The 23,225-nt window shown below is 41.0% G+C and overlaps 1 protein-coding gene across 2 annotated transcripts in view; it reads left to right on the top strand.

Moving 5' to 3' along the window:
- Positions 1-11,068: 11,068 nt before the first annotated feature.
- The window catches only part of TRAK1 (trafficking kinesin protein 1), a 106,678-nt gene continuing 94,521 nt past the window's right edge, over positions 11,069-23,225 (top strand). The window contains exon 1 of one of the 2 annotated variants that reach the window (XM_013184776.3): positions 11,069-11,689. In XM_013184776.3, coding sequence (XP_013040230.3) covers positions 11,604-11,689 — 86 coding nt within the window. In that variant the 5' untranslated portion in view covers positions 11,069-11,603. The remainder of the gene's footprint in view (positions 11,690-23,225) is intronic. The other variant, XM_013184778.3, reaches the window with a different exon arrangement.

A 23,225-nucleotide genomic window follows, 5' to 3' on the forward strand; every position in this document is an offset into this window, starting at 1 on the left:
TGTCGCTGGGGTGCAGAAGCAATGGTGACCTATTTGAAACGAGGTGTCATCTCGGTACACATGTTAACAATGGCAAAATCAGTAATGTCAAAATGTGAGCTTTGCTTAAAGAATAACCCGGTAGCAAGGAAACATGCTGAGATGGGGAGAATTAGAGCTGGAATAGAGCCTGGAGATTACTGGCAAATAGACTTTGTGGAACTGCCTAAAGCAAGAGGTTATAAATACCTATTGGTAGGGGTTGATACTTTTTCAGGATGGCCGGAGGCCCTTCCCTGTCGCACCAACCAAGCAAAGGAAACGGTAAAATGGTTACTACGGGAAATAGTCCCTAGATTTGGTGTACCACTGGGTATTTCTTCAGACAGGGGACCACATTTCACTGCCAATGTGGTTAAGGAGGTTAGTAGGTTACTGGGAATCACCCAGAACACCCTATCCCACTTACTCCACCCCCATCCTATAGTACTAGCGTTAACAAGCAGGCATAGAGGAATCAATAAGATAGTAGACTAACGAAGATGCGTTAAGATTATACTTAGTTATACTCACTAACCTCTACTAACCTGATTCAACCTAATAGTAATGAAAATACTTGCTCTTGGTATGAGTGAAGTATTTTCAAAGGGGGGAAATGTTAGTGTTGGGGAGAATCGAATGGATGTTCTATTAATGTTTCTCAGGTGATGGATCATACGGTATAATTAAATATTATTAAATGTACTTACATTATCAAGTAATCTATGTATACTGGAAACCTAGGGAGTACACTGAACATTTAAAGGAATCGTTGAAGGGGAACCCTGGGAGGGAATAGGTACAACCTGACCTTGGATAAGGGCCTGGAGATGATGAAATGAGTTGAAGCAGAACCAAGGAGCAGAGGGAGCATGCGTCGAGTGAGAAAGGTGAAAGAGTTCAGCGGAGAGGAAGACTCCTTACTTCATCTGGACGACCACCTGGACGACCACCAGAGTGCGCCACGCATGTGCAAAGGGGAGGGGAGCTAATTAGAATGAAAAGCGAGGCTGATGTTGCAACCTGTAATGAATATGTATACCTGACGCAATATTGTATGTATAAATAATGGCTGGGAAGTAACGGGACTTGAAGCCAGATTTGGGCACCTGCCCCGGCTTCCAGCGCTGAATAAAGCACCTTCATATAATCACTTGGTGGTTATGTGGTTGCTACGCTAACACTCCTCCACTGTAGGTTACTGTTTCCCCCCTTTGTCCTAGTTCTTGCTAATGTTTAGATTTTGACTGAAAACATGGGGCAGTTTGCTTAGTTTCTTGAAATATATATATATATATATAAAATATATATTATAATTATATTATATATATATATTATTATATATATATTTTATGATAATGAAGTCAGAAATAAGAGCGGGTGTGTAGTTTAATAATTTACCTGTGAGACCTGAGAGGAAAAAATGCTACCTAGTATCTACCTTGATCACAATGGCTCTGAGGGAAGTTAGGGGTTAGGTAGAGGGCTAGTAGAGAAGTAAGGCACAGAAACATACGTACAGTCATGCATCAGTTGTCACGGCCAAATCAATTAGGGTTACTGGGCTGATCTTGTGAGTTAGCCTTTCTCAGACTTCAATGCCTTATATAAACTAAAAAATAACTTGTTCTGTATTTTCTCTTTGTTTTCTTTGTTGTTCACTGATGTGAGGAAAATTAAGAATGGTTATCTGCTAAATGGCTCTTATTTTAAAATGAGCCAGTATTGTTGAACAGTGTGGGAATTTGTCTGCTTTTGTGGTTGTTTTCCCCCCCTCTGTCCCTCATGGGAAACAAGAATGAAAACTTTGTGTAACGAGGCTGTTAGTGTCACATCTTGGTGCTTTATAGCAGACCGATGAAATGGGCTGTGCTTGGAGCTCAGCATTCACACTCTTGTTCCAGTGGCTGCAGAAATGTGCTGAAGTAGCCGCCCCTTCGTGCTTTGCCAGGGGCTACCCGTGGCTGTGCAACGCTTTGCTGCTCGTATCGGTGGTGGTGCTGGTCGGTTACTGGGTCAGGTCCTGCCTTCCAGGGTGTGCCTGCACACACTATTAAAAAGTAAACCAAGCTCATGCCTGTTGACTGCTGGAGGATACCAAGGATTTTGTGTAGATGACAGTAAAGAGGACAGGAGGTAGGCTGACTTATAATGCAAGTCTCAGGCAGTGCTTCCCCACCTAGACGTTGCTTTCCTTGTTCCCACCTTCAAGTCCTCTGTACTGTTTGCTAGCTGCACCCCTTAATACTTGGTAATGCCCAGTGCTAACTTGAAGTGAACTAAAACATAGTTCCATTTCCTGAGTTCCTTGCTCTTATACCTTTTTTTTTTTCTTTGAAACATAACTTTGCTGCTCTGTAAACCAGCTTTTGAACATCTTTAAAAGAAGGCAGGGAGAAACATTTATTTCTGAGTTAACTAAACAAGCTGGGATGGAAGATAGTCATTAGCTTATATGGGGTGGAGGAAACGGATGCTGGGACCCTTGGTGATATGGTTAAGTGCAATTAAAGCGTGTTGTTTCTAACCCATGATCACTGAGACTTGAAGCTATTTTCTTGAGTAGCTTCATTCTCTGGAATACAGATTGAACTGGGAAGCTAGAGTTTAATGAAAGGAGCATGGAGAAATCCTGTGGAGACGGTCACTGCTGAACTACCTGAAACGTAAGCGTTTCCATGTGCTTTCTGTCTTTGTTCATTTGCCAATGCAAATGGAGTTGGGGATGAATGGACACGTCCAACTGTTGAGCCTTTCTGAGCTCTGCCTGGGCTGGGGGCCGGTGTCAGGAACAATCACGTGAGTCCGCTGCGATCGCTGGACTGAGGACACCAGCTGTGCTATTATTAGGGGTTTTAAAGTCTGTGGCAGATGTTCTTGGGCCCTCTTCCAGCCCCCACATATGGTGCAGTGGAGTACATGGAAAAAGAAACGTCTGACAAGGAGTTTTTCCATGCAACAAACAGATAATTTTTTTTTTCCCATGCAGCTGGGCATGATATTTTACATTAACTTGCATGAATCAAAAATAGTTTGAAGTATTTGAAGAATAAAGAAGTGATTAAATGAGAATAAATACAAGTGCCTTGTTTAGAAAGTATGACTTACGGGACTAGCTACGACTCAGGTCCTCAGGTGTGCGTGTTCTGCCATTTGTATGTTTGTTTTCTGATTTCCTTTGACACTGCCAGTGCTGTATCACAGTTCGTATGCATATAACAAAAAGCTGGTCCTGCTCTAATATTGCATGTGTAAGTGGTGAGGCATAAGATGAAATGTAATACAGGGGAAAGAGTTATTAACAGTGTGAGGATTACAATATGTGGTAAGAACTGCCGTTATGGTAGTACAGCGTATAGCAGTGAGAGAAGTTTTTCCTACCGCAAAAAAAAAAGGAAAAAAAAAGAAAAAAGAATGCATGTCTTGTTTTAAATGTGTGATTTGTATCCCCTCTGGAAGTCAGTTAAGCAGTGTAAAGTATCAAGTATCCTGGAAATGTAAGTCACAAGCTGCTTGGTCTTCTATGGACTTCTGATGTGCTTGGGGTTGTACAAAATGCATAAGGGGAAGGTATCTACCAAGAAGATTCACAACTGACTAAATGGTAAGACAGAGGTACATGAGGAGCTGAAAAATGCCAGGTATTTATAGTGGGTAACAAGTATGTCCCTTTATTACTTGTATCACAGATTTTTTTTTTTAACAGTGTAATCACATTGTTGCTAAGCAGGACAACATTGTTCAGACAATTCCCTGAGCATCAGCTTTTCCTCTCTGTCATTAAAGTTTGTTGGTGTTTTTGAGCTGAAACAGCTGAGATGCTGCAAGTGGTATCCTATGTTAAACATCAGATACTGTGTTTTCTTCTTTGTGTGTTTTTATTTTTATATGGCCATCTGTCAGCTTCCTAACTCTAATCAGACAGCTCCCTCATACAGGAGCTGTTTTTAGTATGATTAAAGAGAACAGTACCCCAAATAAACAATGTAACATGGAATTATTTGGGGAGTTTTCATGTTGTTTTTTCCATGTATTTTCTCTGGGCATCTTTCTTTTTGGATGTTACAGGTACAGACCATATAGTTGATCAGAAAATCTGAATACTCACTTTCTGTCATTGGCTTATCTGACACTGACAAAACAATGATGTGAAGCTGAAGTTTTGTTGTTGTTGTTATTTTCCTCTTTTCTCTTTAAGTCAGTGAACCGGGCTTTTAGTCAGGTGCTGGGACCCATCTGTAGGTGCGTATTTCTGGCAAGAGGTTCATCTCTAATTACAGTTTGAACGCAATTGCCTCTCTTGACCTCCCCATCCCCAGACAGTTAACCTCCCTACTTCCCAGTAATGGTGTTTTACACCACTGGGGAGACCCAGATGGTTCTTCTACACTGTCTGGTGGGGATGGCCTGAAGAGCCACATGCCTCTGCTTACTCCAACGTGGAGAGCCGTGAGATGTGACCCCAGAAGTCTTGCTCACGTGGGTGAGTGCTGTTCTGCAGATTCCACCCCATCGGTTTGCAAGCACTGCCGTAAGCGTGCACCAAAGTGAGCTGGTCTGTGTGCTGGAACCCATCTTCTGATGGCTCAGATGGGTAATGGCAAGGAATCAGCAGCTCATCGGATAAGATTGTGACAGTCCATCCAGCCACATAGCTCCCATTAAAAGAACAGTGCCTCCTGTGTTACTGAGATTACAGCCCAGGGCCCAGAGAAAATTTAAGAAGATTAGTCATGGTGTGTTGCTCTAAGTCTGACTGCTTAATCACAAGGATTTTTTTTCCTGAAGATTTCGTTGGCAAAACCAGAGAAAATCGGGATCTTGATCAGCTCCAGGGGCTTATTCAGAGTCCTGAAGGCTTGGAGCAAGTGAAGCCATGACGTGCTGTCGTGGCTGGTTAGAACGTGGCCTTCCCAGGGAAGAGATGGGCTGTCACTGCTGCATGAGGGGAGGAGACTGTGGTAAATACGCTGGTGATTGCTGGACTTTAAAGCAGTTCCTTGGTAGGTGGCGGGCCTTGTTTGACTGGGATCCACCATTTAAATATCCTCTTACAGTATCAACAACTTTCTGACTGGGAAATAATTGCTTGGATTAAAGTGCTCGAGTTGTGCACTGAGAGTATTAAGCCCTGGTCTGAGGGCCCCCTGTTCCCAGTGGCCATATTCTGAACTTCCAATTTCCTGTGTGCGAGGTGAGAGGGAAAGGAGAAGAGGATTTGTTATAAACGTGTTTCAGAAATGCATTTTCTCCTTTTCCCCTTCCAAAAATGTGCTAGAGGAAGCAGTTACCCATGTCAAATCCTAACTTGGGGGCTCCCTGCAGCTCCGGCGATGCCGTCAGTGATGCTGGTTCACATACGTCTTCTGGCAGAACATGCTTCCCTTGCAGTGAGTTCAATCTCAACAGTTGCCAGCTACATTTTAATTTACCTGTGGCTGTGTAATGTTTTAAAGATGTGGATTCTCATGTGGGTGTGTATCTTTGTGGGTACATGGATCAGCCCTTCACAGATGAAAGTGTCATCCTCTCACTAAACATATGTCCTAAATCTATTCTGGGAGAACATAGAGGAGCCTGCTAGCCATTTCACGCTCTCTTCAGTCTTCATTAATATATTGTAAATACTGAGGGATAACATTAGGGGTGTTTTGTTTTTGAAGGTTCGTTTTGTTAACTGACAGAACGATAGATTAACGTATACTCCAGCTGCTTGGGTGTATTGAAGATGGGCTGTGATTTTTGTATTACTTTTGTTTTTTTATTCAATAGGCCTGATGCTTCTTTTCGTTGCCGCCGTACAGTACAGACTGTGTTCTTGCTTCAAGTCAGCAATAAAGGGAGAAATTTATGCTCTAAATGAGTGAAGCTCTGAAAAAGCAGATCTCTCGCACTCTCCCTCCTCCTAGGTTAAAATTAGATCTGCGGGTCTGACAGGAAGGGGCTTACTTTTCTTGCTTGTTTTCCAACTGTCGAGCAGAGCTGTAGTCATGCTGCACAAAGCAGCAGCATTCCTGGATCCTTTTAATGATGTATTGAGAACTTCATTGCCTCCCGATTTAATGAGTACAGTGAGTGTATTCACAACTAACAAGAACGTGCTCATTAAACAGCAGTAAGTTAACTGTCCTATTCTCTTCTAGCAATCTGATTCATAATTAAATGGTGCCATATCTGAATACAACGCTGGGTTGCCAAATGGAGAGGTTAGATGTTTTGAGAGTATGCCCGGTTAGATAAGATTGTTGGAATATAAGTAATTTAGCCTTGCTTATAGGGCCAGTTTCCTTGGTGGGGGCTTTGTATTTTGTATTTTTCCAACCTAGCAAAACATTTAGATTTAAGCAGTTAGCCAAAGCATTAACTTTAATAGTCTTTTAGTTTGTAAAGCTTCCAGTTTTATATTCTGTTGTATTGTACTGTTGCTGTTGTGTAAATCCAAAGTAGCCAGCTGTACTGATTGGAATCACCAGAGTGGAACTGAGAGCACAACTGGACCCTTAATTGGCGTAAGACTGCTGCATAAACTCAGTCTTACAGTCCTGATGGTTAAGTTATGTCATTTAAAAACTAAAGAGATTAGCTTGATATTTTGGATTGGCAGATGCAAGTTGGGTGAAGGGTTATGCAGCCCAGACGCATGGAGAAGCTTGTTCCAATCGTCCTCAGTGGTGTTAAAATAAAAGTAGTAAGTGCCTACAGAAGTTATCTGCACCCAACAGCACGCTTATTTTGATTTTGCGTGGAACCAAGAGTGAGAACAAACACCAAGTATTTGTCGTTGTTCTTAATCTCATGTCTGTTCTGAAGTATTATGGTTTTCATAATTAAAAGCACAACTTAATAACAAATTTGCCGGCAAAGGGAATCTGAGGCTGAGGGAGGGATAGCATGCATACTCTGTCTACTTGTCTACTGGCAACCTCCTGACACCATTTTGGAGGCTTGTAGAATAATCAGAATGACACCAAGCCAATTCTTATTTAGAAACAGCTCACAATCTATTCTGTTTGTGCTTTTTTTTCTTCTTCTTCTTCTTCTTTTTTTTTTTTTTTTTCAAACTGGCTTCCTAAGAGCCACGCAGACCTTGGTACCTGTTTGCCATATGGAGCAGCAGCTCCCGTGAGGATGGAGGCAGATGTACCAAATGCCTAATGCAGCCATCTGCAGCTGCTACCTCTTACCACGGGCGCCTGTACTTGCTCTGGTCTGCGTTCCCCAGCCAGTCCCTGCAGCAGGTCCCTGGCATGGATGCCCATCGAAGTCTATTGAACGTATGCTGAGTTTTCTAATAAATAGTACCTCCTTTCCTCTTTTCCTTAAGAGCAGTCTTCATTCAGATATGCTGAGCGAGCATCATTGCACTCGTCTTTTGCATCAGTCCTGTTGACAGTAATGGGAACGGTAAGGTTCCTTTTCAGTGTAAGCTTACTGTTTTGTTCATGCTGCTGTGTGTTGCAAAACCTACAGATGAATTGTTTAAAGTAATTCAAAAGAAACAGAGCTTTGCACACTCCAGCATATGGAAGAACTTGTTGGGTTGTTGTTGTGTTTTTTTTTCTTGTGTGTATGCTTTTGTTGTCGATGCGTTTTACATTTGTTTGTTTGTTTAGTACTGTGGTTTAGGATTGCCAGGGCAGAAAATGACTGTTTCAGGAACAAGCTGCTTTTATTTTACTCTTACTTCTGAGGTTGAATTGCTTTGACTTTTTTAATACTACACCACAAATCTAAATTAGAGAAGGAGGAGGAAAGTGGAAACAGTTGCTATATTACGGTGCTCACTTCTGTTTTTGCAAAATCTGTCTAAATTCATCCTAAGTGTTGTATGCGTTGCAGTTTATGATTTTCTTACGTTAGCCATATAACCTACTTTACACTTCTGATATTAAGACAGTCTACTACTCTGCCCATTTGCTGAGAGAATCTGTTTGCTGACTGTGCTGGGCATCTGGAAAGCTGATAAATGTTCTCAGTGTTCTGGTTCAGAATAATAATTTATGCTGCCTACGTACAGAGTTTTCAGAGAAGCTGCAGGGGAAGGATTTTGGATTGAACACATACTTGCTTGTGTGGGTGTGAAATAGCTGTATAGGGGATATTCTTCCTTGGAAAATAGTGCGTGTTTTTTTCTGTAAGCTGTCTTGGCACATCTGTTTAGTTTGGATCTTTCTACCCACCATACTGGATAACAGTTACTACAAAGTACAAGCTTTTGTTACCTTGCATTAGTAAAAACGACACTAGTTGTTAGCACAGACAAACTATCCTCTTCCTCATTCTCTCTTTACGTTATTTGGAAAAGACAATGACCTTTTTCTTCCTCACCACCAAGCACAAATAGTACTGAAAGTTATATTGCATATTTATCAGATAAAATTGTTTAGAAAGGTTGAGCTGAAATACACTGCAGGTAAAGGAAATCAAAAAAGCTTGTGCTTTGCACGTAGGGCTTATTATGAGTTGGTCCATAGCAAATAGGCTGTCAAAGAAGAGATGTGTCAGGCTGTAGATTTGGCAACACTGCAAAGGTATTTGAACTAACCCACGAAGCCGACAGTCCTGCGGATACACAGCGAGTAGATGGATGGTGTGGGTCACGCAGTCCTGGACTGTTCTGCTGTGGTGGCATCATGTTTTATGGATGGGCAGGAGGCATCTAGTTAATGCCTTGAGGCTTGGGAGGTCTTATGTTATCAGCAAGATGACCTTTCTTTATGAAAGACTGTTGTGTGTAAGCAGCACCAAATAACCACTTGCTTGTTGCTAATAAAGGTCCCGTGTTTATATTTTCGCAAAATCTGGTGTGACGCTCAGGTGTCCAAATCTGTCTCCTGCTGTTCTTCCTTTCATAGTTATCAATTTGTCTTCCCATCCTTCAGGAGTAGAGAGGATCTCACTGGGTGTACTGCACTTATATTAAGTAGAATGTGCTTTGGGATTTCTACGTGCCTTTTTGTTACTGTGAATCAGGGGAAATAAAAAGAGGGGGTGGTCATTCAGGAACAATTTACCCAGGTACTATACATCAGTGTCTTCATGGAAACTGCTTTTTCCCAGTGAAAGTTGGTGTTCCTGATTCCTTTATTTAACAGCAAATTAATTATTTAAAGATGAATAGAGTAGAGTGCCTCTACAGTGTGAAGGTGTCCTGATTTGGCAATTCACATCACAGTTGCATAAGCACTTTTGCATGGAGCTGCACAAAATACATAGAAAGTAATGACTTGTATTTCAGAATAAAGGCTGCCAAATACTAAACCTTCTATAATTTACTTGGATTTACTGACTATTTAACAATGACACAGTCTGGCAAAGGATAAATAGTCTTATTGTCTGTTCATTATTGATTATAGTGTAGGCAAATCTTCCTGCTGTTAAAGATGGATGGGCAAGACAGATGGAAGATGGCAATTACATGCACTCCCTGGAAAATCTGGAAAAAGCATTGCTTGAAAAATTCTTAATTCCCAGAAAAAAAGTCAATTTCATAACTGAAAAATGAATGAAAATGAAAAACTGATTTTTACAAGATACCTCATTTGCCAGGATTTTAGGGAAATGTGGAAGAAATTCCAGCTTGTACACAAAGAGTATGAACAGGAAATCTTTCTTCTGTCTTCTGCATGGTGGTGAAAAGAAAATATTTTGCTCTGAAATTTAAACCTTTAAATTCCATTTCCATTCCCTGAGCACTGAAGTGCTGCATTCGTATATTGCTGTGTATACTGAAAAAAAAAATAATATCCCTAACCGTGGAATTCACTTCTAATAACTTGGGGGTGGGAAGATGTTTTCTTTGAAACAGAAACAGGTACAATAATTGGCTCAGATTCTGGGTTGTATGAAATATTTTCTCTTGTTATTACTTTAAATCTCTTTATTTCACTTTTGGGCTTAAATCTTATTTCTCCCATTGCAGGTATTTGTGTGCAAACTTAAGATGAAATTCAGAAATGCAGAAGAGAGCAGGGCTCCATTTGCAAATTTAAATTACCTAATGAAATCCACCGCTCACCATATGGTGAATTTCAGTCTGCTGTAATCACAGCCTGATACTCATAACAGTCCTTGTGCTTTAATATGTTAAAACTGCATGAGTCAGGGCTGTCGTCAAGCAGGAAGCGGTGGTGTGAAAAGGCACTGGGAATATCTGCAGCTCCACTGAGGAAGCAAACGATGGTTTATGTATCTTGAAGGCTGGACTTTGTCCAGGCATATGGTTATGCTCAGTCATGAACTGGAGAATAATGAAGTGATTGAATGTAAATCAGTGTGAAAACATGCATGAGAGTAAAGGATTTCTATAGTAAGAAGACGGTCTGAAATGGGGAGTCTTTTTTTGGATTGGTGTTGGGTTGTCAGCGATCAGACGTTTGATGTAATAGGGAGCACTATAAGTAACCATCAATGTAAGTGTGAGCCTTTTGAATAATTGCAGTTGATTTTTTTATTTTTTAAGAATCTGGGTAGTTAGACAAGATGGGGAAGATAACTTCAACAAGCAGGATCAGATGAGAAATGCTTAAAATTGGGTTATCCTTTTTTATTTTTTTTTCTTGTCTGAAGGGGTATCTGTTTTGAAGAAGTTTTTGCTGGGAGGGAGTTGCATTCCGTAGCTACAGTGATTCAAATGTTTGTCACTGGTGTGGACTTCCCCTTGGAGGATGAAATTTATGCATCCTTTGTTTAGAAACAGAACTGGATCAGTCCACAGAGAGAGCTGCTGCTGGGAGAAGAGGTGGCTGCAACTGCAAACTTGTCCTGGGTGTGAGGAGACAGGAGGTGGTCTGAGAAGAACAATTGGGATCTGTCTTGCAGGACAAATTAGGAAATAAAATTTCTCATTCTTAAAGAAAACTACTGAGCAATTCTTTCCAAATTCTTCACACAGAATTTGCTGAGGGGACAGCCCATGCACTATATAAAAATGCCATTTTGGGGAGGGCAGAATTTGTGACTATCTGTGTCTTTTAGGAACATAAATTCAATGAAACGGGGCTTAATTTGTGGGAGTACTTGTGTGACTGCCAGATGAGCTCATAGCTCTGTTTGTCTATCAGTGTGTCGAGACTTGCAGCAGAAAGCCTTAGCCTTTTGAAAAGAAAGCATTTTAAAGTGATGCTGTATGTTTTTTTCCTGTAGATAAGTCTCACTACTTTTTGTGAAAACTCTGGCAACATTTTGTGGTGCTTTCATGCTGGTATGCATTTCCCTGGTTTTGCTTATGATGTTTGAGGAGAAGCTTTGCTAACATGTATTCCCTTCAGAGGATGTTTGCATACAGTTGCCTACGCAGCTCTGTGCTGAAACTAAAAGATTTGGACATGGTTAAAAATGTTTATGTTGTAAAATGTATTCGGAAGATCAAGGTTTTAATGTAGCAGACTGAAGAGAGGAGTAGTCTGACCCTTTCTCTTTGACTCAGTTTGGTAGCTTGTGCAACTGCTCAGCCAAGAGAGGGCGAGGAAACTTGTGCGGGAGCCAAAGTTACAATAGCATTCAAATGACCTTACAGCATCAAGAGCTCTTCGTGTGGGGGAAACGCAAATAGAAGCGACACTTAAAGCGAGCCTGCTAGCCAAATGGTGAAATTCTGGAGGGGGGAAGCAGACTCGAGAAAGGAAGAATGCTTTACAGACGATGAAGAGCAAAACGAGTTGACAACCAGGTACAGTGCCGGCTGCTGTGGGGTTGCGATTCCCTGCTTGTGAGCTTCACAGGGCTTAGCTTTGAGTGCAGTATGTCTGTCGTCTGTGTGCAGAGGCATTGCTAGCCATGTTTTGAATCATCTCAAACAAAGAGTGGGAACATGGCAAATGCTGCTGTAGTACTTCTAGGATTGCCTTACTCTGCAGTTTAGTTCAGTGTTGTTTTTCAGCTGTTGCGCTGCAGAACGCTGCCTGGCCGCTTTCTCGGGGAGTGCTGAGCCGAGCTGCTGTTGTATTGCCACATACAGGTTTTGTTCTGGGGCAGGGGGAGAGGCTTATGCCGTGTTGGGCAAAAGTAGGGCAGCAACAGTGTGCCGTGCTGGAAGGGGTCAAGGATTGCTTTTTCTTTTGGCTGTTTTCTCCCTCTTCCCCTGATTGGAGTTGTACCTCGGAGGCTAAAGTTAGTGGTAGTAAACTGCCACGTTATTTAAAATGCTGCCACCATAAAATAATGTCTTGTCTTTTCCTTTTGATAATAAACCAGTAGGAATTTGAGTTATCAAAGATTTTGCTATCAAAGATTTTTTAAGGCTATAGACAAAACTGCTTTGGGCATCAGGTATCTTAAGTCATGATACTATTATTAAACAGTTGCTGTGATGGCAGCAGGTGAATTGGTGCAGGCTGAATTATTTGTACAGCTTTGCAGGCTGTGGACTGCAAAGAATTTACATCTCTTTGGGATACCCATAGGATGTTCATGGATAAATCATGTATCACCTATTAATGTTGGTGATCCTGGAGCATGAGGGGCAGTGGAGGTGTTAATATTTGTATGCTAACAGGTACTTTGGTAACTTCAAGCCTATTTACTGAAGTATGCTATTAGTGCTACCTGTCTAACTGGTATGCTAGACTTTGTTCTGTTGTTAAAATGGAAATTCTTACAATATAAGGAGCTCAGTTACGAGTGTTTCCTTTGGAACAAGAGATGACTTGTGCTGGGGGTGTCATTATTTTATTAAGCACATTTGAATTTGGTTTTCTTGCTTGTATTAAAATTTGAAACCTGAACTTTCAAACAGGAAAAGACAAAATGGTTACAAATTATTACATGAATTTCAGAAGGGATCAACTCTCTTTTCATAGACCTCTATTATTTTGAGAGTAATTGTAAAATCTTGATGGCTCTGAAATATGTGGTTGCTGTCAGAGTTAAGTGCTTGTGTTCTGGTGACTGGGAGGTGCGAAAACTGAACAGAATTTTTTAACCCAACATAGTTACTGTGAACTTGTTTGCTTTCCAGTAAATTCAAATGTAGTAATCTTCACTGCTGTGATCAAATGAGGAACAAATATATGTAATGTACTGATTCTTTTTACAACTCCACAATTTTTCTGTCTGGACTTTGTTAAAAGCATAAGCACATTTAGTGAACTTGTAAAAAGCTGCAATTGCTTCTAATCAAGTTAAACAAGAAATCAAGTTGTTATTTTTTTTTCACATGCTCTTTGTTACAAAACTCATTTTATCTCTGTGCCAAAACAATTTAAAGGGCCTTTGCATGCTTGGGAGCTTTTTAGCTTTGGAACAATGCCTGTAATAGCTGTTCCTTGCTCTGTGATTGACTGACTTGCAGGAAGTTGAAATTTCTTAATCAAAAGCCTCATATTTACAAACTTCATAAAAATGCCATCGACTGACACTACCTGCAGTACTTAAAATCCCGAACACACTCAAAAAATCTCAGTGCTGTTTTTAGACAACTGTAGGAAAGCAAAGAGAAGGAAATGAAAAAAAATGATAGAGTTGTTAGCATCTGTAACATGACTTTGCAAATTGTGGGAGCAAAATTGTAGTTGGACAGAGATAAGAGTTCATGTCAGGTAGAAAGAATACCTGTCTTCTTAGCTCCTTTTACTCTCTTCCTTCTCTGCCCCTACCAGTTCAGGTAGGATTACATTGCAACCAAAGGGCTCTTAAATTCTAGTAGGAGCCCTTGTCCACTGGGAGTAGACTAAAGAAATAAAAGTATTCTTGAGTGAGATAGATCTGACAAATTTTCCTTGTTCATTTTTATATGGCTTTACTTTTCTTTTGTAAATTAAGCAATTATCAGTACTCGTGGAGGGAAGTCTTTTTGAAGGAAGACATTAAAATCAGAAATATTTTCAACACTTTATTTTATTTTATATCCCTCACCCCCTATCTTTTATGCATTCTGGGTGTTGCTGTTTAATTTATCTACATCTATGGTGTGGACTACAATAGAAATATTTTTATTTTTTCTGGTCATCTGTGCGTATGGCATTAACACAAACTCTGAGAAGAAAGTTGGAGGCAGAGGAAACTACCTGAAGGTTGTGGTTAGAAACTGCCCTATGGTCCTGAGGCGTTGTTCAGTGAGCAGCCTGGTTCTAAATGGGTGACGGGAGCTTGGATAAAAGCAAAGAGTAGGTCTGCACTAAAACTTGCAGTCTTTGGACACTAGCAAGAAAGCTGAATAAATCTTAATGCAGTCTTTTAAGAGAACTGAAACTATTGGGACTAATTCATAATACATTTACTAGCCTTTCTAATTAGGACTTCAGTTTGGGTTATTCTTGCACAACTCATTTCAAATATAAAATAAAAGATGGGGATGGACATGTGGCCTTTCAGAGCAATATAGCTTGCCTTCAAATCATTGCTAGTCATTGTTGGGCTGTACAGGAATTATGCTCCTATCACTTCTAATCCTCAGGTTTTCCCAGGATTTCACCTTGTGGTTCCCATGTTGTTGGGTTTTTAAATACCGAAACTATTTCCTCATCGACTGTGGTGCTGTCCCATCTGATCACATTTTATTCTGAAAACCTTTTGCTCTAAAAGAGATGAAATGTTTTCCTTATGTCATTTGACTTGACACGTTCAGGGTTTCACCAAAGAGCTGGAACTGAAGTTGAAAAATGTAGCTGACAAGGAAACTTTCACTACAGCAGATTCAGAAAGAATGGATGCCTTGTTAGGCTCAAAAAATCATGTGAACTTGAGCCACTCGAGAGCTTAATTTAGTGGAAGCTTGGCCCGGGAGGCTTAATATAGATAGCTCAGATATCATGTGGAAATTCTAATTTAGACATGTATTGATATAAGAGACGTTGAGCTTATTTTTATTCGTTCCTGGCTGGATTGTTCATTTGTTTCCTTCCCTTAACCCCACTCTTTATTCTCAGGAAATGTAGTGCATTGCCAACTGTTACTGCACAGCTACACACAACTGTACAAGGGAAAGTGGAGGAAAATCAGCCCTCCCATACTGGTGCTTGTCCTGGGCTAGCCAGTTTTCAGGGAAGCCTTCCTGCAGTTTAGTCTTCAATAAACTTGCTGGGTACTGCTCCTGGTGACTTTGATAAAGAAGGTGAAACAAGAAGAGACACATGCCTGTGGTCAGGGTATTGTTCAGCTTGCTGAGAAGCACTGGTGACTTCTGGGCTGGGCTTTTCCTTTTCTGCCCGTAAGTGAAGTTCCTGGAGAGGTGAAAGAGAGAGAGAACGTGTGTGGTAGGGAAAATGCTCATCTCTCCAAGTTGAGAGGAAAGGAGATAAGTTCAGATGCATGACTCTTTCAACCCCCTCCTTCAATAGAAAGCAAAAGAAACTTGAAATATTTATCTTAAAATGGCAAAGTACAGGTCAGTCAAGTACTCTCCTCTGCCTCTGAAAGCTGCAGCTTCACTGGGTTTTCTACTCTTTTCCCTTTTTCTTTTTCAAGGTAGGCATAAGCACTGGTTTACTTGCGTATTTCCCAATATTGTAGCTATTACATCAACAGCACAGAGATTTTTAACTGGGTCCAGAAAACTCGGTTTCTGGCATGGTCATTAACATAACATCACTAGGAAGGTCACAGTGTAACTGATGTGACTTGCCCTCAAGTGAAAGTGTCATGGGAAAAACAAATGGACAAGTGGACTCCCTGAACTTCCCTGGGTGTTTATTGTAGCCATGGAAAATTCTGCTTTGCTAAAATCTACTTTAAACTTAAGAAGAAAAAAGAAAGCACTCTAAATCTTTATTTAAAAAGAAATATATATATATATATATATGCTTTGAAGTATCACTTCAAATCTGCACAGGAATTTATTTGGGGTAAAACTGTACCGGTGGTGTGAAAGCAGCTGGAGATTTTAACTGCACAAGAGAAAATACTTCTGAAATGTGTTCCGAGAGTGGAGTAACTGTTGTTGATATCACTCCCAGGCTTCTTAAAATGCAAGCTCTTAATGCAGTCACAGTTTTGTGACATGTGACTCTGTAGGACAGGGTATCTTCATGTTTAAAAACTTTGTAAGTTGATGTTGGATATTTCACTAATTGCTTTGCTACTGACGAGAAATGGTTGCCTCAAATTTTTGAGAGAGAATCTGCGTGAAGGACAGCATCGATCTGATTCATTTGCATTAGGAGTAGGTTTTGTTAAAAGTGCCTTCCGAAATGTAAACCAAATGTTTCATTCCATTAAATTCATGCTATTAAACAAGGGAAGTCTTTTCCACAGAAAAGAGAATAAGCAACTGGGTAATTTTTTGGAGTTAATGCATTCGTGCGTTCCATGCAGTGCAATCGAAGTTCTCCTGTCTCAAGGTTTGATGGAGAAAAGCCACACGTTGTTTTTTGAGACTCTAGCCTTTAATTGTGCAGCTCAGGACTTTGGGTGATGAAGGATCTCGTGCATTTTTCCAGAAGTAATGATCATAGCATGCAATGCAATAACAGAACCCACAACACAGGCATCCACACAAAGGTGACCTGGGCAAGCCTTTTAATCTCTCCCTGTTTTATTACAATTTTATAGTGAGAAAAATAACTTCTGAAGTGTAGCCATGACCTACAAAGTATCACGTACTTTATTACATGTTGGTTATAAAGACATCCAGAGAAAGAATTGCGGAGGACTGCTGAATTGCAAACTAATGTATATTTAACTGTATTTCGCATTATTGATAGGTTTCTAGCATATTCTGATTTTACAGTCAGTGTTGCTTATAATGCACTTATGCTCATGGAAAAAATACCATTTTCAATACAATTTATTGAGATTGCTTGTGAAGTATCCATTACCTTGGAAAAAATACACGTTCTGTCTGTGATGGGCAGAGATGTGCATGCAGTGAAGGCTTCCTGGACTCGATAAACTGTTGTTCAGTCTGCCTCTTCAGTCTCTCATGCCACCAGACTAAGCTGTGGGGCTGTTACTAGGTCTGCAGAAATGTTTTCCGCTGATAATGTGCATGTCTTGTTGCTAAAGCTATTTTTAGCAGCCTGGTTAGACGCTTAGAGTCACCGAGGGACAGAGTCCTGGCGGGGAGCTGTAAAAGGGAGCTGCTGCCGGTGTGCAATGGGAAGGGAGAAAAAGGTTCCTTTTATTCCCCCACTGTTAGGTCTGTTTTTGACTGTTTTCATATTTCTTGGTAACTTGCAAAGAAACGTCATGTTTCTCAGGTTTGCTAGCTTGAGAAAAAGCATACCTTGGGCTAGGAATAATCTCCATGTCGCTAAGGGAACGTTACACAAGGGGAAGCTTCCTTCGGGACCGTGGTGGTGTTCAAAGGCTCAGCTTCTTGCGATCCTTTTCAGTAGTGAATCCAAGAGCTGTTGCTCTTCATCATGCTTTGGTGGAAAGGCTCTGACCTGAGTCATTTAGGATGCAGTGGGAGTGACGGTAGTTTGCGTACTGCATTTGCTTATCCACAAGGCTTTTCTGACTGCACAGTAACTAGGGAAGGGTGATGCAGACAATGTCACCAAAAAGGGATTTGGTTATAAATTGGAGAACCTTGAATACGATCATGATACCAAGGTACAGGCAGCTTTTTAATGATTAAAATTCAGTATATGAAAAATTAATATAAAAAAACCTCATGTGCTTCAATTTGATCTATTTTATTCATGGAGCTATTGTACATACAGACAGCTGAGGTAGCAAATTAGCAGAAAGCACAAGAGGGCCCAACAGTAAGCACATTTATGTGCTGCATTATGAATTTGGAGCAGGAAAGCAGCTGTCTTTCCCTGGTGGCAATATACCTAGCGAGACTGCCCTAAGTATATTACCATGCTCCCCCCACCTTCCAACTCTTTTTTTTAAATGTGTGTTTTGATTTAGAACAGAAATAAATTCAAAGGTCACCCCCGGTGTTTCAGCCTTCACATGCGTGGCTGAGTGAATGCTTTTCTTGGCTTTCACGTTAATCTTTGCAAATAAAATTTGCAGGTAGAGAATTCAAAATGGAATTCAAAGCTGCTTGAGACTTCTCTAAATGACATACCTGGGAACGCTGCCACATAGCAGAAACTTCTCAGTGATGTGTGTTTCATTGCTGTGGGGACACCAAAGGTAAAGTAAGCTAAGCAGTATCAGTTGCTACAGTGCTTAATAAAACAAGGTTCCGTGAAATCCAGCAGTTGTAGGCATGCCGAAGTAAAAGATCAGCCATCTGTCTTTCTACTGTTTATTGTTAGGCTTTATATGTGCCACCATACTATCTCTTCATACCAGGGATACTGTCATCCACCTGATAGGAAAAGCTTTTTTTTTTTTTCTTTTTTCATTCACCCAAATGAAAATATCTTTTCAAATGTATGTCATCTTGTTTCCACAAGTCAGTCTGGATACGTTCATACTGAGCGTCATCTTCCTTCGTTTTGTCTGGTGTGCCATGCTGAGATTACTGTGGGGGGGCTGACTTTTGTGCTATGTGTGCAGTCTTCAAGATTTTGTTGGGCTTAATCTGGCTGTGCAACTCTGCCCATGCAGGATGTTTAACTCTAGGAAACCTCTGCATATGGCACTTCAACTTTGTCAGGTCACGTATTTTCTGTCCACTGTCATGTAGAACGTGGTGTATTGTAATAAAATTGCAAACTTTCTAAGCTGAAGTTGAGCTTTATTTTTACAGCTATTTGTAGTTCATCTGAAGAACACAGGCCATGACAGTTAAACCCAATGGATATGGTGGTGCCCTGTGTCTTGCAGCTAGAGGAACTGATGATGAATGCAAACCATGCTATGGTAGCTAAACATTAGATGTTTGGCTTTAAGGCTGATGGCATGCGTATCTCTCTCTCAGCCTGACAGCTGTCTTGGCAAATATAAGAATGATGTGGCTGGTGTCCTGTCTGGTTGTCCCTTTCTTTGCACTGCCAGGGAGCACTGTGTAGGGTGTGCAGGTACCTTTGGAGCACGGATAGAGCAGGCTCAGCCTCTCTTCCTCTCTTCATCTGCAGGATTATGCGCTACCGCTGTGCAATAACGTGCATCAAAATTACCAGAACTGAGTTTTAAAATAAATAAAAGTAAAATAAAAAAATAAAGAGCTGAGCAGGATGAATTAATATATCTTCAGTGATGTAGCAGAGATGCATTACTGCAAAAAAGGAAAGTTCCTATGAAATAAGAATAAATTTATGCAAGGGGAAAGAGGAAAAATTTGTCTGAATCTGGAAACCTTCTGCTAAATATTATGCCAGTACTTTATACGTGCATTTTAATAGCAAGAATATATTCTTTTGTGTTACCTGTTTAGGTTTTATATGTTTTGTTAATTGTGCTGTAAGTGGGTACCTCTATATAGAGGCCTTTGAGCAGTTAACAAGTGGCTCTGTTCTTTGTGTGCTCAGTACATTCAGGCCTGAACAAGCTAGAGAAAGAATGGGAACCTAAGAAGTGACACTTTTATGCAAAAGTTAGGAGGAGAAAACTTGCAGAAATACCCCAAAATGCAGTACCAGCTGTTAAGTGACCTGTTGTCTGCTACTGAACTTTTCTGTGTTGCTTTTTTCCTACCTCACTGTACATTTCCATTGGCTACACTGAAATCAGTGGGAGCTGTAACACACCTTTCTGTTCAGTACCTGCACTGGCGTGCTAGCCCTCATTTGGCCAAAGGGCCCTGCGGGAGACCTTACAGGTGTGCGCCGTATTGTTTCCCTGCGCTTTCACGGTGAGTTCAGGCAAAACTGGTCTCTTATCTCGCCCTTCTGGCACACTTTGCAAGCGATCTTAGCCTAGAAAGCCATGGATCCAAGTCAAGTGGATGACATTTTCTTCCTGCTTACTAATAAACTTCCTTGTTTTTATTGCCCTCAGTGTAGGTAGAGAGGGGCAGAGGAAGAGGGCATTTCAGCAGCGGTTCTTCCTGCAGAGGAGGGGGCAGCAGCATGCCTTGCTCAAACAGCAGAGACCGGGCAGGGTGTGCAGGCAGCTGTGCGGCCTCAGGTGGTGGTGGAGTCTGGACCGACCAGCAATTTGGGAGCAAGGGAAGGAGGAGCAGCAGAACTGCAGGTCTGTGATGGAAACCTGTGGATCTCTTGTAAGGAAAGAGCTCTGGGAAGGCTCTGGTGCAGCTTGTCACCACCAAGGCATTCAGCCCTGAGGGGCTGTGCTAGACTTACTGCTGCCTCAAAGCTGGCTGCTCTTTCTAACTATAGAGAGCGGCTTATTTTGGCATTGATGTGTCAGTTGCTGCTGATGATAGAAGTTTACACAGGAATTATTGCTAGGCCTGAGTCACGGGAAACTGTTGCTGTGCTTCCTGTTCCTCCCATGGAGGCTCCAGTGCAGTGATGAATATCGGTAGGGCATTTTCTTGATGAATTTTTATTTTCTATTTAATAATATAAATGAACTATCTGCACTTGTCCTCCTCCTCCCCCTTCTTTCTGTGGTGAGGGACAGGCATGTGAAAACCGAGCTTCTCTGCAGTGGGCGATCAGACATTGCGAAGATATAAGAGCCTATAAAAGAGCCTTATAATATTACAAGGCTTCAATTTTTGAGTTTTGGCTAAATATTCTACTGAGAAGACCAGAAAATGGTTCTTAGTAGTAATGGGATGCTGTGTCTTTGCTGAACCCTTGAGCTGGTACAGACAAACAACAGTGTGCTTCTGGAGGCTTGAGTCTGGATCCAGAACAGCAGGGGAGGTAAGGATGGTCTAGCGTACCCTGGTGTCTCTACTTTGCATTAGGAATAACTGTAATGTTTAATTCCCTGCATCCTGGAAGGGGAAAAATTGCAGTTTTCACTTTGGAATATGGTTGTTACATTTGCTTGAACTGATTCATGAATGGCTTAATAGACTACTATGTTCTTCCAATTGAAAGGGTACCCAATAATTTGTTAAACAAAGCCAAAACTGGTAGCTGTATGGGGGAAGTAATGGCATGGAGATCTCTACTGCTGTTGGGCATGCTTTGTGATGGCAATTCAACATTTATTGTGGAAAATTCTATTAGATCCCCAAACCTCAGACAGATACTGTGTAATATGTCAACTTGCTTGTGCTTAAAGCATGACTGTATTTGGATTGAAAGTTTTCCCAGGTGAGTTATAGAAGGAGTTAAATGGAGTAACTTCATTTCAGGGAAGTCAGTGCCTATAGAGGATACAGAAGTATTTTTCTAAAAATACTCTTTTAACGATGAGATGTGCAACAATTTCCAAGAGAGTTCCTTTTTCCCAGTCTGCCAGGTGAAGTTGCAAGAAGTGCTCCCTGGAGCTTGTTCAGTAGCATGGAGAGTGTCATACTCTTTCCTGCCAGCAAAAGAGATATGGTAAAGCTTTGATGTCTGTTGCTAGAACATACTGGACAGAGAGCCAAAAAAATATTGAGAGCTAAATAGTGAAATTCAGGGTGCTCTGTCTCAAAGCACTTTTAAATATTATTGGCTTCAGCTGTCAAATCTTGGCTTCTTCATTTACCTGTTTTCAATCAGTTGAGAGTTTGTATGCCAAATGAGCAATGTTCACAGGGGATTTACAGAGTAGGTAAAGTGGTCTGTTCCTTTCAGGAAATCCTGTGTTTATATTCAGGATTGTACATGTAGGCCTTACTTTCCATTTTGCTTGTTAATCTAGAAATCTAAATCTTGCACTACTCCCTTGACAGAAGCTTGCTTGTGCACAAGCAGCAAAGAGTGTGAAAGTCTTTGAAACAGGCAATTACTTTGGTTTTAGTGATATTTCTTATGATGTTGTAGTTTATCATCATCTTCAAATGTAACTGTGGACGTTGAAAGTCTGGGACATGTTCCAGTCTTACATCTGGGTAAATATTACCATTTTATGGAAAAGTAAGTATTGGGAAGGATAACTTTGCTTGTGATAGAATATGTTCATGAGTTGAGGAAAACGAATCCCAGTTCTGGTTCTGAGGCAGATAAGGCCTTTACCTTCCTTAGACCAGTATCTTCCAAACTCTGCCACATTTAGACCATGAAAATAACATTTTGAAGGAAGACATTTCTAAGCATTGTGCTTGTATTGTGGGATGCTTTCTTTTCAACTGGGAACAAAACCAATTAGTAATATTTTTGTATGTTTTTCAGTTGAAGGAAGTGTGTGTAAGCTTCAAATGCTGTTTTCCCCATACTTGTAAACCTATATGTTACTCTGTGTACTTCCGGCTTTACCATGTCTGAAGTATTTGACCAGATTTGTCCAGGTCATCTCAATGCATATGCTAGGGTTGCTTTTGATATTATAGTGAAAAATGAGTTTTGAGAGAAATTTCCATCTACCAGTGGAGCTGTAAAGCACACAAAGGAAAGAATCCTTGACATAGGAATAATGTTTGTCCAAGAGCTATTTCTCCTCACTGAAAGCTGGCTTGCTCGCTCGCCTCAGGCTGTTGGTATACTCAGAATGCTTTCTGACTGGGTGTTAAGATATGAATAAGTCATAAGGCACGCTGATAAGTGGGGAACTCAACTGACTGATTGGTAAGCAGGTCAGCTTGCCTGGTCCACGTACAGCAGTTCGAGTTCTTCCTCCGTCATCAGCAGAGCAGTGGCTGGCAGGGGCAGTTTGGCTAACTGCTTTCTTAAGGCCTGTGCCTTGACTCTGGTGTGTAGGGGAAATTCAGTGTCCGGAATCATCTGCCCTGCGTTCTGCAGAATATGTATCCACACATAGGTACCCGAGGATGGCTTCAAAAGCACCATGTTTAAGCACTATTCTGATTGTTTTCCCAAATCGGTTTCCAGACTCTTGGAAAAACTTGATCCTTCACTGCTGAGTGGGTTCGGGTTTTATTTTTGTGGTCCTTTGGGAAAACCACGACGCTGGATTTCAGCTTCATTACACAATTAAGAATGATGGTTTCGTCTGGAAGGGAAGCAAGACTTCTTAATTCTTAATTTGCATTGTTACCTGTTAACTTGCTTAGTTCTCTCATTAAAGGAGTGTAGTGGGGTTTTTTGTTTTTATAAAGACTGTAACACAGTGTTGTATTGCCATGTTCATTTAATTCCCCTGGAATTTTCTAAAAACACCGTTCCAAACTCTCTGCTAGTGCAACTTTGACTTTAATGGCACCAAGCCACAGATAATTGGCCCAGTTTCCTCAAATTCCACAGCCTGTTGTTAAGATAAACATCCCTGGGTTCCCAAGAACACAGATGCATGTATATGGTAATATACCGGGGATACAGAGCGCCCTTTAAACAGGGAATTGTTACTTTGCTATGTCATTTTTGACGTTTGCACACAAGGCCGGTAAGCAGAAGGATGAC

The sequence above is a fragment of the Anser cygnoides genome, chromosome 2 (genome assembly GCF_040182565.1).
Source record: "Anser cygnoides isolate HZ-2024a breed goose chromosome 2, Taihu_goose_T2T_genome, whole genome shotgun sequence".
Classification (NCBI taxonomy): Eukaryota; Metazoa; Chordata; class Aves; order Anseriformes; family Anatidae; genus Anser; species Anser cygnoides.